The sequence below is a fragment of the Lutra lutra genome, chromosome 4 (assembly GCF_902655055.1).
Source record: "Lutra lutra chromosome 4, mLutLut1.2, whole genome shotgun sequence".
In the NCBI taxonomy this organism is placed as follows: Eukaryota; Metazoa; Chordata; class Mammalia; order Carnivora; family Mustelidae; genus Lutra; species Lutra lutra.
Window position 1 is genome coordinate 49715127 of NC_062281.1, and position 15238 is coordinate 49730364.

At 36.1% G+C, this 15238-nt stretch overlaps 2 protein-coding genes across 7 annotated transcripts in view; one reads left to right on the forward strand and one right to left on the reverse strand.

The window, feature by feature from the left end:
• RMDN1 (regulator of microtubule dynamics 1) overlaps nucleotides 1–2455 on the forward strand; it is a 51647-nt gene extending 49192 nt beyond the window's left edge. For 2 of the 3 annotated variants that reach the window (XM_047725806.1, XM_047725807.1), the window contains exons 9-10: nucleotides 593–726; nucleotides 1352–2455. In XM_047725806.1, coding sequence (XP_047581762.1) covers nucleotides 593–726; nucleotides 1352–1402 — 185 coding nt within the window. In that variant the 3' untranslated portion in view covers nucleotides 1403–2455. Of the gene's footprint in view, nucleotides 1–592; nucleotides 727–1351 lie in introns of those variants that run through there. The other variant, XR_007126617.1, reaches the window with a different exon arrangement.
• A 3778-nt stretch (nucleotides 2456–6233) lies between these two features.
• The window catches only part of WWP1 (WW domain containing E3 ubiquitin protein ligase 1), a 113692-nt gene continuing 104687 nt past the window's right edge, over nucleotides 6234–15238 (reverse strand). For all 4 annotated transcript variants that reach the window (XM_047725803.1, XM_047725804.1, XM_047725802.1 and 1 more), the window contains 3 exons: nucleotides 12982–13078; nucleotides 12475–12547; nucleotides 6234–7827 (listed from right to left, as the gene is read on the reverse strand). In XM_047725803.1, coding sequence (XP_047581759.1) covers nucleotides 7728–7827; nucleotides 12475–12547; nucleotides 12982–13078 — 270 coding nt within the window. In that variant the 3' untranslated portion in view covers nucleotides 6234–7727. The remainder of the gene's footprint in view (nucleotides 7828–12474; nucleotides 12548–12981; nucleotides 13079–15238) is intronic.

Consider the following 15238-nt stretch of genomic DNA (forward strand, 5'->3'; position numbering starts at 1 on the left):
AACAGTTGTTTAAAAATGTATTTTGTATGTTCCATGTATTATAGACTGTATTCTAGTATAGTAAGCTAGAGAAAATTAAATGTTAAAAGTAAGAGAAAATACAGTTGCAGCACTTTACTGTTAATTTATGGGGGGAAAACCCTGCATATATTTGGACATGCATAATTCAAAACTGCATTGTTCAAGGGTCAACTGCATATATATCATGATTTCATTTGCTCATACAGCAAGTATGTATTGGGTCCATGTTATGTCCTACGTAATTAGGATACAGCAGGTGATAAAAGACAATAAAAAGAAAACCCCTGTTTATAGAGGATACATTCTGTCAGATACTTCAGTTTCTCATCTATTAAATGGAGTACCTACTTTATAAAATTGTATAAAAATGAGAAATGTAATAAAATGCCTAGCACATTAAGAGACATTGAATAAATGGTACTTTACTAATATTTGAGATTGGAATAGTTGAACAAAAGAGAATTCTAGTTAGCCTAATCTTATATGAACACACAAATACATTACTGGAATTTAGACTGAAGAAATTAACAACTCTATTCATCTAAGATAAATTTTTCTTTCTTATGTATAGTGGATCCAAATTTCTACAGCAAAAACTTGCTGCTTTTAGGAAAGACATATTTGAAGTTACACAATAAAAAGCTTGCTGCCTTCTGGCTAATGAAAGCCAAGGACTATCCGGCACACACAGAGGAGGATAAACAGGTAAAGTATCTCCAGTAAATTAAGGCAGGGGCACCTGGGTGGCTCAGTGGGTTAAAGCCTCTGCCTTCTGCTTAGGTCATGATCTCAGGGTGCTGGGATTGAGCCCCGCATTGGGCCTGCTTCCCCCTCTCTCCTTCTGCCTGCCTCTCTGCCTTTGTGATCTCTGTCAAATAAATAAAATCTTTAAAATAAAAAAATAAAGGCAGATAGGTTTCTGCTGAGGGACTATTAAGTAAAGGTGAATTAAGAACTTCTTTAAAAGTATGATTTGTCTAAATGTATCTTGTTGAAAACTGTTCATTTTGAACTCATTAACATTTCTGTCAGTTTCTATATAGTGTTTAGTCACTGTCATAGAGATTATAAATTACTTGCTGCCTTATTCCTGTTTGACATACGTGACAGACCAAATAAGATTTTTACAATAAAAGGCACATGATGTGTACTAATGTGGACGAATTCTCTCAAGAGTCTCACCCAGTTCCTGTTTAGTTTTATTCTCATAATGTGCTATCTCCTGGTGGGAACGCTTAGAAACCACAGCCCGCTTTATGAACTTATTAAGTTTTGCAAGTTGGTATCTATGCCGTACTGTTTATTTATAACACATATTTTTCCATTTTAGATACAGACAGAAGCTGCTCAGTTGCTTACAGGTTTCAGTGACAAGAATTGAGAATTTTTCAGAGAAGAAAGCCCACGAAATATCTAAGAAACATTGCCTTTTCATGAAATTACAAAGATAATATGTGAACTGTAACTGTTCTATGGCTGTTTTCTCGGTTCCTTTAATGTGACCACTTAACAAATTAAATGTATAAAATTCTAAGTTTCTTCACAGACAACAAGGTAAAAGAAATAATTACCAAAAAATTGGTAGAGACTTCTCCCTGGCTGAGAGGCAGAGATATTGCACATTTAGGACACTAGCAATACAAAGTGGTGTAAAATTTCTGAGGAGGATGGATCACATCAGAATGGGAGATCAAGAAAAGAAAAAGCTTTGTGGAAGAGGCTTCATTGGGGGGTGTGCACTGCCAAATTGGACTGATGCAAAGTTGAGATCTTGCAGAGAAGGTGCAGTGAAAATTAGGAGGTTAGGATGTTGAGGGTTCTTGGTATAAAGTAGTTAAATGATGGATCTTGGAACCAACCTGTGTAAGGAAAAAACTTAAGTCAGGAGAGGACAGAAAATGGAGTGTGGTGGTTTTTTTTTTTTTTTTTTTAATGTGACATGGTCTTACAAGTTGAAGGATTGATTTTGTTACTTGACAAAGCCCAGATTCTCTTCCCTAATGTGGTGAAAGGAACACAGAACTCAGGGTGAAATAGAAATGAAGATGTTTTACATAGGCAGGACCGAATTACTTGAGGCTGCAGAACTGTTTTATAAAAAGGACTATCTTGAATCCTTTGAATCACTTAGATAAATCAAGAGTGCATGCATAGGTAAGTTTTCCTGGAGTTGGGAATTGTAAAGTTAACAGTGAACCGTGAGGGTGTGGGCTGTTTGTGTTGTCATGAATATTTTCGAACAAAAAGGAAAATCAAAGTTCTGGACTCTATATACCCATCTCCAATTGCTAATCTTCAGCTATATTTTACTGTGTGTGTGTGTGTGTGTGTGTGTGTGTGTGTGTATTTCTAAACTTTTGAAATTGTAGACAACATACTTCATCCCTAAGTACTTAAGCATGCATTGTCTCAGAATGACATCCTTCTAAACAAAAACCCATTAGGACAACAAAAAGTTAACAGTAATTCTTTAAAACCATCTTCTGATACCAGCCATATTCGTATATTCTCAAATGTCCCAGGAATGTCTTACCAATTTAAAAAACCAGGATCCAATCAACCATACGTTGTATTTGATTTTCGGCCTTAGTTTTTAAAAATCTAGAAGAATTTTCCCTTTTTTTTTAATCCCACCATTCATTGACTTTTTTTTGAAAAGGCCAGTCATCTTAGATTCTCTCTCATTCCAGATTTGCTGTACCCCACTTTGGGAACCACTGTTTCATCTTTTCAGTGACTCTGATCAATTTTATGTAATTTGATCTTCTTTGCTTAATTTTTTATCACTTTTCTGATTTTTTACCTCTTTCCGTTTCATTTCCTTGGCTCTTTGAATTTCTGTCTTCCATGTCTCTTGTTTTCTTCCTCAGATACCTTTTGTCTTCACTTGAGATGTTTGTCTTTTTCTTCCATTATTTGCCCTGATTTCAATCAGCAGGCATTTCACATTTTCATGTAGTTTGTCCAGTTGAGTTTTTTAATTTTTAATTTGATTTTTTAGTTTTGATAGTTACTTACATTTAATTCATTAGTATATTGTGTTAAAGAATGTTTTCTTCTGTTTTGAGTATCTTCATCTGAAATTTCTTCCTTTTCACTAGAGCGACTTTCAGTATTTTCTGGTGATGTGTGTTTTGTGTTACCTGCAATACCAGGTATCAAATGGGAGGTGAAGGATTTTGATTTGTTCAATAACCTCTATGAAGGAGTTTTTGTGAAATGAGGTATCTTTCAGTAATAAAGCCTTTTATGGGTGGGGTCTGTCTTCTGATATTTTATAATGCTTTTAAAAAATTGTATTGCTTTGTAATCATTATAGATTCATAGGAAGTTTGGGAGTGGGGAGGAAATAGAGCGGTCCTAGAGGTAAACCTCTGCCTCCAAGTTGAAAATCCGGTTAATTGGTACAGCCCATAAATCTTGCTCAAATTTTACTTCTAAATGCCCTCACTTGTGTATGTGTTCTATGTAATTTTGTCAGTATGTGTTTTTTAAACTGCAGCTACAATCAAGATATGGAACTGTTCCACCAAATTGTGTAAATCCCTACTGCTATGCTAGCCCTTTATGGTCACATCCATCCACCACTTTTCCTCCTTACCACCATCCTTAATCCTGGCAACCACCAATTTCAATACTGTTATATAAATGGAATCAGATTATGTGACCTTTTGAGAACTGGCCTTTTTCATTTGATGTAATTTCTTTGAAATCCATCTGCATATAGTCAGTTGATTCTGTTATACTGTTGATTATATTTCATGGTATAAATGTACCCATTTAACCATTCACTGAAGGTCGTTTAGGTTGTTTCCAGTCTTTGACTCCTATGAACATTGGATACAGGTTATATTAACACCCAGGAGTGCAACTGCTGGGTCCTAATTTATAGAGCTATTATCTTCCCTTTTTCCCCCCTTATAAACTAAGGGATAGCTAGCTCCCTTCACCAAGATGCCATACATTCCTAAGAGTCTGATAGTGTGCTCTTTGTCTCTTCCTTTCGACTTCCCAGGGGTCTGATTCACCAGTTCTTACTGGTTCTTGGCATTTCCTCACTCACAGTTGAGACCTATTACTTCTGGGAACAAATCCTCAGACCCCATTATTCTCCCTCCTGTGCAGTCCCTACTTGACTGCTAGCTGGAGATGCTTATTTCCCCACATGCATGATGTGACCGTAAGTTTGTAGTCGTCTGTCTTGTAAACATATTACAGACATGGGCTTTAGGTAATTTTAATTACCTCGCCTTGTGGATATATTTACTTCCTTTGAGGACTGAGAATAAATTTGGATTTACTTTATAAAAAATCTGAAAGCTCTCCATTAATAGCAAAATTTTCCCAATTGAGAATTTAATCACAGACTGTGAACTATGAATTTTGTAAAAATGACTCACTTATCTATAAAATAAGCATCATTACAACGAAGAAAAAGCAAAAACACACCAAACCTTAGGAGTTGTGAGGATGAAAGAGAATACATAAAGTACATACTGTTATCAGTAAGTATTTTTAAATGCAGTTATCTGATTGTATTCTTCTTGGTTGAGATTTGGGAGAGAAAATTTGGAATTAAGGAGATGCCACTTTTCCAGTTGTACATTTTTGCTTCTATGTTACTTGAGGGTTTTTTTTTTTTTTTTTAAACTTCATGTGGTATTTACCATACCACTTACTTTGGATTGTGTGTACCTGGGCATTACTGTACCTTAAGTTTAATAGGAAGAAGAAATAAAAGGAGGGGTGTATAACTTTGCCAAGGGCCATGAACTTTCAATGAATGCCTTGTTCTGACCCACTGCACTGCCCTGAGAATAGTCAACAGTTTTATCCTTTGAGGAGTAAACAGGTCAGTAAAAAGCCTCCTTAATGTAGAAGGCTTCTCTGATACGGTCTGGGCTTTTTCCTTGAGACCATTTATCTTAAGTTTGACTTTAAAGTTCAAAAGATTAAGAATAAACTGGGAGTATTTACAAGACTACCTTTGTTCTCTCATCTACATATTTAAATGAGAGGATTTTTGACTTCCGCAATATCATCCACCAGGGTGCAACAAAAACTCAAAGTCCGTAGTAGTCTTACTCAGAAGGCTTAAGATAGGAACCACAGCTGAACCGGCAAGTCAATGTCAGGACTCCTTAACATTTTAGAAGATGAGCTTATAGCAGCAGTCTGTGTAACAGAGCATTCACACAGTTCCAAGAACAGGTCACAGCTCAGGGACCTCAGAAGGGACATGCAGTTATGGATTTCCTCTGGCAAATCCAAATTTTGGTTTATTATCAAGTAGGAGATTTCCCAGTCCAGATCAACTTACCAGTCAGGGTCATTTTTAATAGAAATAGTACTGCCTAATAGTATTTTGACACATAACCATGCCATCTAGTTTTTAAAAAAATAGGCAGGTGATTAACTGAAGGCTGTGAGGTCAAAAGGTTTATTAACTCTGAGCTTTAACTGCCACTTAGAGCTGCTTTCCTAGGAAGACAGACAACTAATCTGATTGGTGGACTGAGAAATTATGTTGTGCCCCTTATCCATTCATTGGACTCAGTTTGGTGGTGGTGGTGGTGAGTGAGTGTCACTGAAATAACAATATGAATCTGTCTCTGAGCTCATTCTTTGCCTGTTTCATTTCAGGCATAGTGAGCCTGTCTAGCCCCGCACAAGACAAGGATGGGAAAAGACGAGAGAAGGTGAGAGGCAACCCACATCCTTGGTTCTCTCTCACCACCCCTTGAGTGTATGAATTAAGATATAATAAAATCCTGCCAGTAGGCTTGGTTTTCTATTGAGTTTGAAAGGTGGAACGCTCCGAGTTCTCCAAAAGAGCCTTCTTCAGAAAGCTGGTTTGGTATCTGTGGGTTCTGTGTAGCCTCAACTGGTACACAGTAACTTCTTACCTGAGGTGAGGGGGTGGGGGGGACCAGCACCCTGAAAGCCTCCTGTCTTCAATTAAATCTGGTAAATGGTATGCTCACATTCTCACCTCCACTGAACATTCTCACCTCCACTGAATGATGTTCAATAACTTCTGTCATGTCATGCATGAGCAGTGGTGCTTTCTACGGTAAAATTTAAGTAGCCGCTTTGAAGACTGGTCATCCTCTATCACATGATGTCATATACATTAGTATTTGTTTTTAATGCTTTATGCTTCAAGATAGCCCAGTGTCAGATGAGGATTTGGGAAAGGAGTCTATTCAACATAGTGGATCACTGCCTTTATTTCGTCTTTACTATGAACTTTGAGTAGAAGTGCAGAACACGATCTAGTATGTAGAAAAATAAAATTTTGGCAAAACAAAAACTGTTTAGGGAAATTAAATTGTATACTAGTATTTTCCATATGTACTTAGCAGTTAAATATGTTACAGATAACATTGTAAGATGTCAGTTTGTGGTTATAAAAAAATTTTTAACTTCCTGAAATTTACACTGCATATTGAAATGATACAAATGGAAATTGCAATTTTTGTTAATAAGGAAGCCCAGTTTTGCTAAAATAGCATTAATATCATTCACATCAGATTTTAATTTGTTATACATCTTTGTAGTTCAGCAAATGCCCTTGATAATGAAAAATTAAAAAGTTATTAGGACAAAAATAATAATCTATGTAAAAAGGGGGGTGGGGGACCAAAAGAGTCTTTAATATGCCTATATAATTCAGATCATAAAATTTTCATGAATTTAAGAGGAATGAGGATATATGAACACTAATAGAAAATAGTTTTCATTTGCGTGTTCAAATGCTTATACAACTCTTCAGTCCATCTGGTTTTATAAAACCAAAACTCTGAACACAAAAGCAGAAATGTTCACATTACCTTTTTATATGTTCCTAAGTATCAAACTGCATCAATTTATTATGAGTTAAATTTAAAGAACATCACAGATTTAAAAACAAAAGTACTTAAGTACCTGATTCTTTTTTAACTCCACAAATACCTAGCATCCCAAAGTAACATGTAAACAAACCTCTTTGCTACTTAATGAATTCTTTCCAATCTCTAGAATAAACTAAATGGCATCAGATATAGTGTATGACTTACATGTACATTATGGTTTCATTCATTACTTTGACTGTATTAGTGATGTAGCAAAGGGAAAATTTTCAACTATTGTATTTATTTAAAATGAGCTGACAGGTTCAAATGCCTGTCTTCAGAAAAGCCAGCAGCATTATTTTTTAACATACTCAAAGTAAGATTTGGCCTAAGCCCTTAATACCTTCCTGAACAGCCATGCAACTAAACACCCTCAAAAGGTGTTATATAAGGGAGAAGATAATGAAGCAATTTGTACTTTTTCCTCTGGATACTAGAAACAAGGTAAAGCAAATCCAGATTATTTTTTGAATGAACGGCTGTCATGTTTAATATACTTGGAGCTCTATAAAACTAGAGCCACTATCTTATATGCTTATATAGATATATACTTATTTTTAATAAAGTCTCTTGCTTGCTTCAAAATTTAAGGATGATCTTTTTCCTGGTCAGTCACTTCAAGGGAACAATAAATAAAGTAGAAAAGGATGAACTGTTTTGCATATTTCTGTGGAAGAACGGAAAACATTTATACTTTGAGAGGTTCAGAAAATTCACTGTACAGAATGAACAGCTTATATATACACTATCTGTGCAATTTTTCTTGGCTGGGGTATTTAAATGCAAGAGCTCCTCCAAGACAAGAAGCCACATTCATTCTTGTCCAAATCCCTCTGTCTCTTCTATTGCAAAAAGAAGTTTTTCCTTTAGTTGTTCATAACTCTTATATGGTGGTAGATCCAAGCGATTAAAACTGAACAAAAACAAAAACAGATGTGTTTTCAATAAAACGAACTCGAGCAAGATTTCTAATACAATATTTTTTAAAGCACATTTGAAAAACTAAATGGATAGAGGAAGATACAAAATTTTTGCTGTAAGTATTCTAAAAATGTACTACTATATTATTTAATATTAACATATACAGATTTCTTATGGCAAGCTACTAAAATGAAGACATACTCATAAAAATATTTTAACAATTCCCAGAGAACACTAGAATTACAAATTCACAAGTCCCCCTAACTTCTCTTGGGTTTTTATAGAGTCCATTTCTTTCATTCACTTACCAGTTATTAAGAATCTATCAGTTATTTTTCTGGGAGCTAGTGTAGTGATAGAGTGCCAATAAAGACAAACTTTGGTCTTTTCAATCCTGCCAGACTTATATGGTCCCTGCACCAAAATGACACGCAAGTTCGTGCAGTGTCCCGTTTAAAAAAAAAAAAAAAAAGCTTTGCTGCTTCTAATTCCTATGGATTGAAGGTATGGGGGAAGGAAGCCTGCCATGCTGTTTGGTACAGCCCCCTACCACTTATTTAATGTTCTCTAAGCATAACACATACTTTTTTCTGTCTTATGACATGTTCTACAGCTCTTTCATAATGTGGATACCTTTTCTCACTAAGAATCAGTCCAAATGTTACAACTTCCTTCCAAGAATTATCCTTTCCATAAATTCTTTTTATTTCTATTTTGGCACTTATTTTACTCTGTATGATGACTGGTTTCTTACAGTAGGTTCTAAAACCCATGAGGGGCAGTCTTCCCTACTCTCCCAACATTGATCCATTTAGTAAATGTTGAATTGAACTACATAAGAAAGATTACTTGAAAACATCCAAAACAGGGTTCTGTTTTAAGACATCAGCGACAGGATGGAGACATACTAAAATCTATTCATCTTTCATTGAGTACTTACTATGTGGCTATCAGAATACTGTTTTAAGTTTCAGTTTAGCTTTTCGTTCCAGCTTTGAGTCAAATTTGCTATTTTTGTCTATAAAAAGGGAAGACACTAATACCTTTCCAGTGGATTAAGGAAACAGTACCCTGCAGGTTTGCTGTATCACTGTATATAGTCTAAGGGAACCACTGCTCTGCAAGTCAACCACCTCAATAAGCAGCAAAGCATTGGAGGTGACAGCAGAACTCCATCTGAGAATTATCAAGACTACTTTTCACCATAGACTGTAGCATTGCTTACCTTAGTCACTACTAAAAACTCAAGTGTCTCTGGATCATCAACAATATTCCACCCATCTGAATGAAATCCCCACCTCTTCCCTGTCCTCCACTCAGATATTCCATCCTTCTAAACTTCTGTTTTATGATTTGCACTTTTCTAGTCTGAGTAACTCCTCTCTTGCCTTAACTAAAAATCCAGCTAGTCTGAAACATAACATTTCTGCAGCCAATCAACAAAACTTTTCTCCTCTGAGGCATACACAATCTAGCTATGCAAACTTCTTTCTGAACTTTTTGCTATCCTCTGCTAACTTCTTCGTCATATTCCTTTCATTTACTGAAAGCTCTGGCACCTGGTTCATGTCTCCTCTCATTCTCTTGGATGATATGCAACAGCCACGCATGGCCTTCCAGTTCTCATCTTCAGTGACCTGTTCCTCTATTTGTTACTAACTTCAAGATAACACCTTGAACCTTATAAAGGAAATTTCTAATTAAAGGAAATGTCTAATTAAAAACTCTATTGTCTTTACAGCTTCAATTAAAATGGCAACCTATTAGCCCATTATTTTCTCACCGTCCTAGCCTGTCTTCAGACTCTTCCTATCCTTACTTTGTACTTAATCCACAGCCCCGCCTTATAACCAGTACCTAGCAAATACTTTTAAATCTGTCTGTCCCGGGACGCCTGGGTGGCTCAGTTGGTTAAGCAGCTGCCTTTGGCTCAGGTCATGATCCCAGCCTCCTGGGATCGAGTCCCACATCGGGCTCCTTGCTTGGCGGGGAGCCTGCTTCTCCCTCTGCCTCTGCCTGCCATTCTGTCTGCCTGTGCTCGCTCGCTCTCCTCTCTCTCTCTTGACAAATAAATAAAATCTTTAAAAAAAAAAAAAATCTGTCTGTCCCTCTTTTGAACTTACTAATCAAAACTCCAACACCTTATGAATTCAGCCTTCTAGTTTTTCATTCCTGGGACCTTAACAGCTGAAAGTTACTGGAGGGGAGAATACAACAACTAGACAGATGGTGTCACTTTATAAAGTTCCAAGTAGGCAGTCCAGTGTTGTGCAGCACTTTTAGTCGTATTTTGCTAATATATCTGACAGCTCTTTCTTTCTCCTCAAAAGTTTTTCTTTCTTCATTCTTAGCCAGTGACCTCATCTTACACTTTGAGAAAAAAAGAAACCAACAGTGGTAACTATAGTTTACATCAAACTTTTCTTCCTCTCCTATTACAACAACATTAAGTGTTCCTGTTTGATATTTATCAAAGTCCAATTCCTTAGCTTATACTAAGCATCCCAATTCTTTTCATCTTTCTTGAACAACTATCTCCTTTGGTTATGGACCTCTCCCCTGCCTCAACAGTTTCTCTTACTGGATTTACCAGTTTAATCTAGGCTGCTGTTCTCAATTTTTCGTTGTTGTTGTTATGATCCCTTTTCACACTTTATGTGTGCATTTATTTTGTTGCATTGTATATGAAATTTTGTCCCACGTAGATATGCAGTTAGAAAATAAAGATGTACTCCAGTAATTTTTTTCAGGTAATTGTGACTATTATTCTTAGATACTGTATTAATTTGACAAGGTAACACGTAATAGAGTTCTGAGATCCTATCAAAGAACTTTTTCTACCTACTTCCATAAAACCCAATGGTTTATCTTATACTCTGAATACATCTTTTACCTATGTGTGATTTTTTAACCTCATGCACCGGTCATTTGGAAAGAACAGTTCACCAAGTTATAAAGTATTTCCAAATGTTGACACAGTTAATTATGTAATAGGAAGAAAAAAAAAAAACTACATTGGTTAAATACCACTAATCTCATCAGAAAAGTTTTGAGAAGCTTTCAAGCTCATGGTAGGTGATATCTTTAAGTTTTCCCAAATTTTAATTTTTACCCAAAACTTCAGCTTTCATTATAGCCAACAAATGCTGTTTTCTTTGAAGTGATAAGCTTATTACTTCATTACTTTTCAAGAAAATGTCTGCCAAGTAAACAGTTTTGGCAAAAACAGCGTTCCATTAACAAAGCAAGCTGGGGGCACCTGGGTGGCTCAGTTGGTTAAGTACCTGCCTTCGGCTCAGGTCATGATACCAAGGCCCTGCGATCAAGACCCGAGTAGGGATCCCTGTTCAGCGGAGAGCCCACTTCTCCCTCTCCCTCTCCCTGCTGCTCTGCCTACTTGCGCTATCTATCTGTCAAATAAATAAATAAATAAAATCTTTAAAAAACAACCGAAACAGCAAACTGGTTCAGCTTTCAACTCAGCTGCTAAGATCTTTCCCCTCCAGACAACCACAATTCTCATGTGTAGAAATGCTTTATGCAGGCTTCCCATTCCGTCTTACAGTATATTAAAAAGATACGTACTCAAGCATCAAGATTTAATTTTTTTTTTTTTTTTTTTGCTGCTTCAGAAGAACAATCATGAACGAAACTGGCTCCCCCTAAGCCCTTGCTTTAAACTGCAGGTGTGCAGTGCTGAAGAACAGAGACAGCATTTTGGTGCCACTGTCTTGATTTTTGCTGAGGCAGCAGCATTTTTACACACTGTTGCTTTCGTACCTGTTAAGTTCAAGTGTCAAACAATAAAAAGGCAAGTAACTCCTTAGTATGAAAATAGTTCTGACCCCCTGAAAGAACCATGTATCTCCTAAAGCTATCCTCATCTTTTGCCTGGACGACTCTAACAGTTCAGTCAACTTATCTCCCTGACTTCAGTCTTGAATCTGATTCCCCCCTCCTCTGTTGCCAGAGTGATTTTTCCTTAATCTCATTAGTTGCTATTTCAGCCTCTTCAAAGGCTTCTAATTGCCCCTGGAGTGAAATCTAAGTTCCTTATAATAGCCTATAAAACTCTACATAATTTAACCGCTGCCTACGCTTCTGAATTCTTTTTATCCCTACCTCCCCTCACTGACTGCCATTCACACCAGTCATCTTTCATTTCCTTGAAAAATGATTTCTTACTCCAAGGTCTTTGGAAGCACTTTTCCTGTTCATTCCTGCAGCATGTTATTTATCAGACTCAAGCATTATCCTTTCTGAGAACTCTCCCTGACCACCCAATCTAGGAGGTTCCCTCTAGTTCTTTTTATTTCCTTTGAAGGACCTTCTTAGTATTCAAATAGTTGACTTGTCATCTGTGTTCCCTTCCCCCAGTGGAGTACAGACTTCATAAAAGGCACTTTATTCAGTCTTATTTTATACATAGTAGTTATTCTAAATACTTGTTTCATCAATGGATACATTTCTTACTATAGTAACCAAGTAGAAATCATTCCCAAGTTAAAGAATTCCATATTAGTCTATTCTAAAAACTGAAATTCTAAGAGTAGTAACTTACACTGGGTCTCACATATTTAAAAAAAAAAAAAAAAGTTTCTGTGGCCTTCGCCTTCCTATTTAGGATTCATGAACTTACCATGTGTGGCTTCTTGGTAACCAGGTGTCTTTGCCAACTTTTTCAATGCAAAATTTTTGAGGCCCATTACTTCCTAAACCAGGAAAATAAGACAAAATTTATCTGGTTCTTTAAAGTTTTTGGTTTTGACAACAAGCATATAACACAGTATGTCACATATCCTATGACTAATACAGAATACAATGTAAATCACTTCTGTCTAGAGAAGCTTCCTAATGCTGCAGAAATCCAGCAATAAGAAATCAGGGGAAAGAGAAGTAGCTCTAAAGAATTTTGCTCCCTTCACAATCACCGTAAGGAGCAAAGCAATGGCCAACCAGACTAGGTAAGCAGCTTCCATTTTTGTCTTATAAATGTAGTTAATAATAACCATTAAGTAGTCTTTCTTCTGGTAGATACCCTATAGAAAGCAGAGATGAATATCCTTAAATTCAAGTCTATTGTGTGTCTAAAGCCATTATTATCACAAAATTATCTACAGAGAAACTGCAGTAAAACTGCATTTACCCATGAGCTCAGCAAATCCTCCTAGAGGTAAACGGCAGGTTCCAGTGACAAACTGTAATAGTCGCATCCTTACTTCATTGTCTGTCTCCTTCACAAACTGTGTAACAAAATCAAACTTACTTTAATATAAATACTAAATTATCTCTAGTACTTAAAATAGTAGACACTTAAATTAGTCTTAAATTTCTTCAAGAATTTATTAAGGTTAGGCATATGTTAAGTACACTATGAATCTTCAGTTAATCCTCACAAGTATAGCACTGGTTGTCCACTACTATTAGTTTTACATCCATCTTATGGAGAGGAAAGTGGGAGGTTCAAAAGGTCATACCACTAAAAGGTAACAGATGTTGATCAGCTATCATATTATAGCTTACCACCTATTTGGGGCTACTGCCCAGCTCTGTACCTATGCTTTTTGTGTGTTTAGCACTTGCAGTAATATTTGGAGATAGATCATTAGCATCCCTACTGTATAAATAAGCAAACAGAGGCCTCAAGAGATAAAACTTTGTCTTTCTCAAACTGCTAGTAAGTGGCAGAACATCTGAACTCCAGTCTCATCGAGCTCTAACCCGTTAATCCTGACCTGAGTCAACTACCCTCCTCTCTGATACGTTACCAAAAACGAACACCTCCCCAGTTGCCATTCTCAATAGTCTGTGGCATTTTCTCCCACCAAATGCTATTTCCTCAATTCTCTGGATTCTTTGTACTTGGAAACTTAAACGATGCATTTTGTTAAAATACTTGGTAAATTTACTATCTTTTCAAATAGTGGCATTAATGTGTAATGTAGTGGAATATAGATTTGAATTGGTCTGAGTATCTTGTAATAGAAGACAAGTGAATTTATGGGTCAGTCTGAGAGTAGAAATGTATCTTAAAAAATAAAAATTATAAAAAGTAAAAATATAATTTAAGGATAAGACAAGTGCTAATGATGATCAGAAACACTTCTGTATAGAACTGTGCTGAGGTACACACTGAATCCAGACATAGGAAACAAAGCTTATTACCACATCTGGCATAAACCAACCCTTCTCCTAAAACAAACCCGATCTGGAAAACACAACTATTCACTTGGATTTACATGACCCTAAGCTCAAGCTCCTCAGGTTCACAGATACAGATGTCCAAAGGGAAAGTCAGGGAACATGAAGGAGTGAAGAAGCTAGTAAAGAGCCTATAAAGGAAAATTGTAGACACCTGCATGCATTCTGTATGTGATGCAATTCAGATATTTTAGGCCTGAAAATGGATCTATTCCTACTTTTTCATTTTTTATTCATTCTTTTTTTTTTTTTTTTTTTTTTGCAAGCTCTATGCCCAGCGTGGGACTTAAACTCATAATAACCCTGAGATCAAGAGTCACATGCTCTACCCACTGAGCCAGCCAGTCGCTCCTTGTTTATTTGTAACAGGTTAACAGATACACATAGTACACAGTACAGAATTCAGAGGTAGTAAAAGGTAAACAGCATCAAGAGCAGCTTTCATGCCTCATGGCCAGTTTTTTCTCTACCTTTTCAGAGATAATGTATTCATATACACTTGACTTTGAACAACACAGGGATTAGAGGAGCTGACCTCGGGTGCAGCTGCAATCTTCGGAAAACCCACATGCAACTTTTGACTCCCCAAAATTTAATTAATGGCCTATTGTTGACTATTGTTGACTGGAAGCCTTGCTGATAACATAAACAACATATTTATATATATATAGTATATTCTTAAAATAAGCTAGAGGAAAATTTACTAAGAAAATCCTAAGGAAAACACACTTAGTGTGCTGTACAAAAAAAAAAAATCAACATATAAGTACACTGGCATAGTTCAAACCCTCAAGGGTCAACTATTCTAGCATACACTTTGAATATATAATGGCACATTACATACACACCTTTCTTTTCCCTTTAAATTGCATAGAAACATCTCATTCTCCAATATTTTTGTTAATTTGCATTAAAAAAAAGTAAAAGAATGATTACAAGGTTCAGAATTATAGAACAGGTATACTATAATTTATTTACTCAGTCCCCTCCCAGTGGACATTTAGGTATTTGAAGTCTCTGTTAGTATACCATTAATGGTACAAAAAGTACTCTATCTAGTATGTGACATTTTGCATATGTTGAAGCATATCTATAAGATAAATTTGCAGAAGTGTCTTACGAAAAGATTCCACTTCTGGAAAAGTCTTTCTCTAGTAATAAAATCCCAGGGTTAGTTTTCACTTGAAAATGAAAGTTTAGCA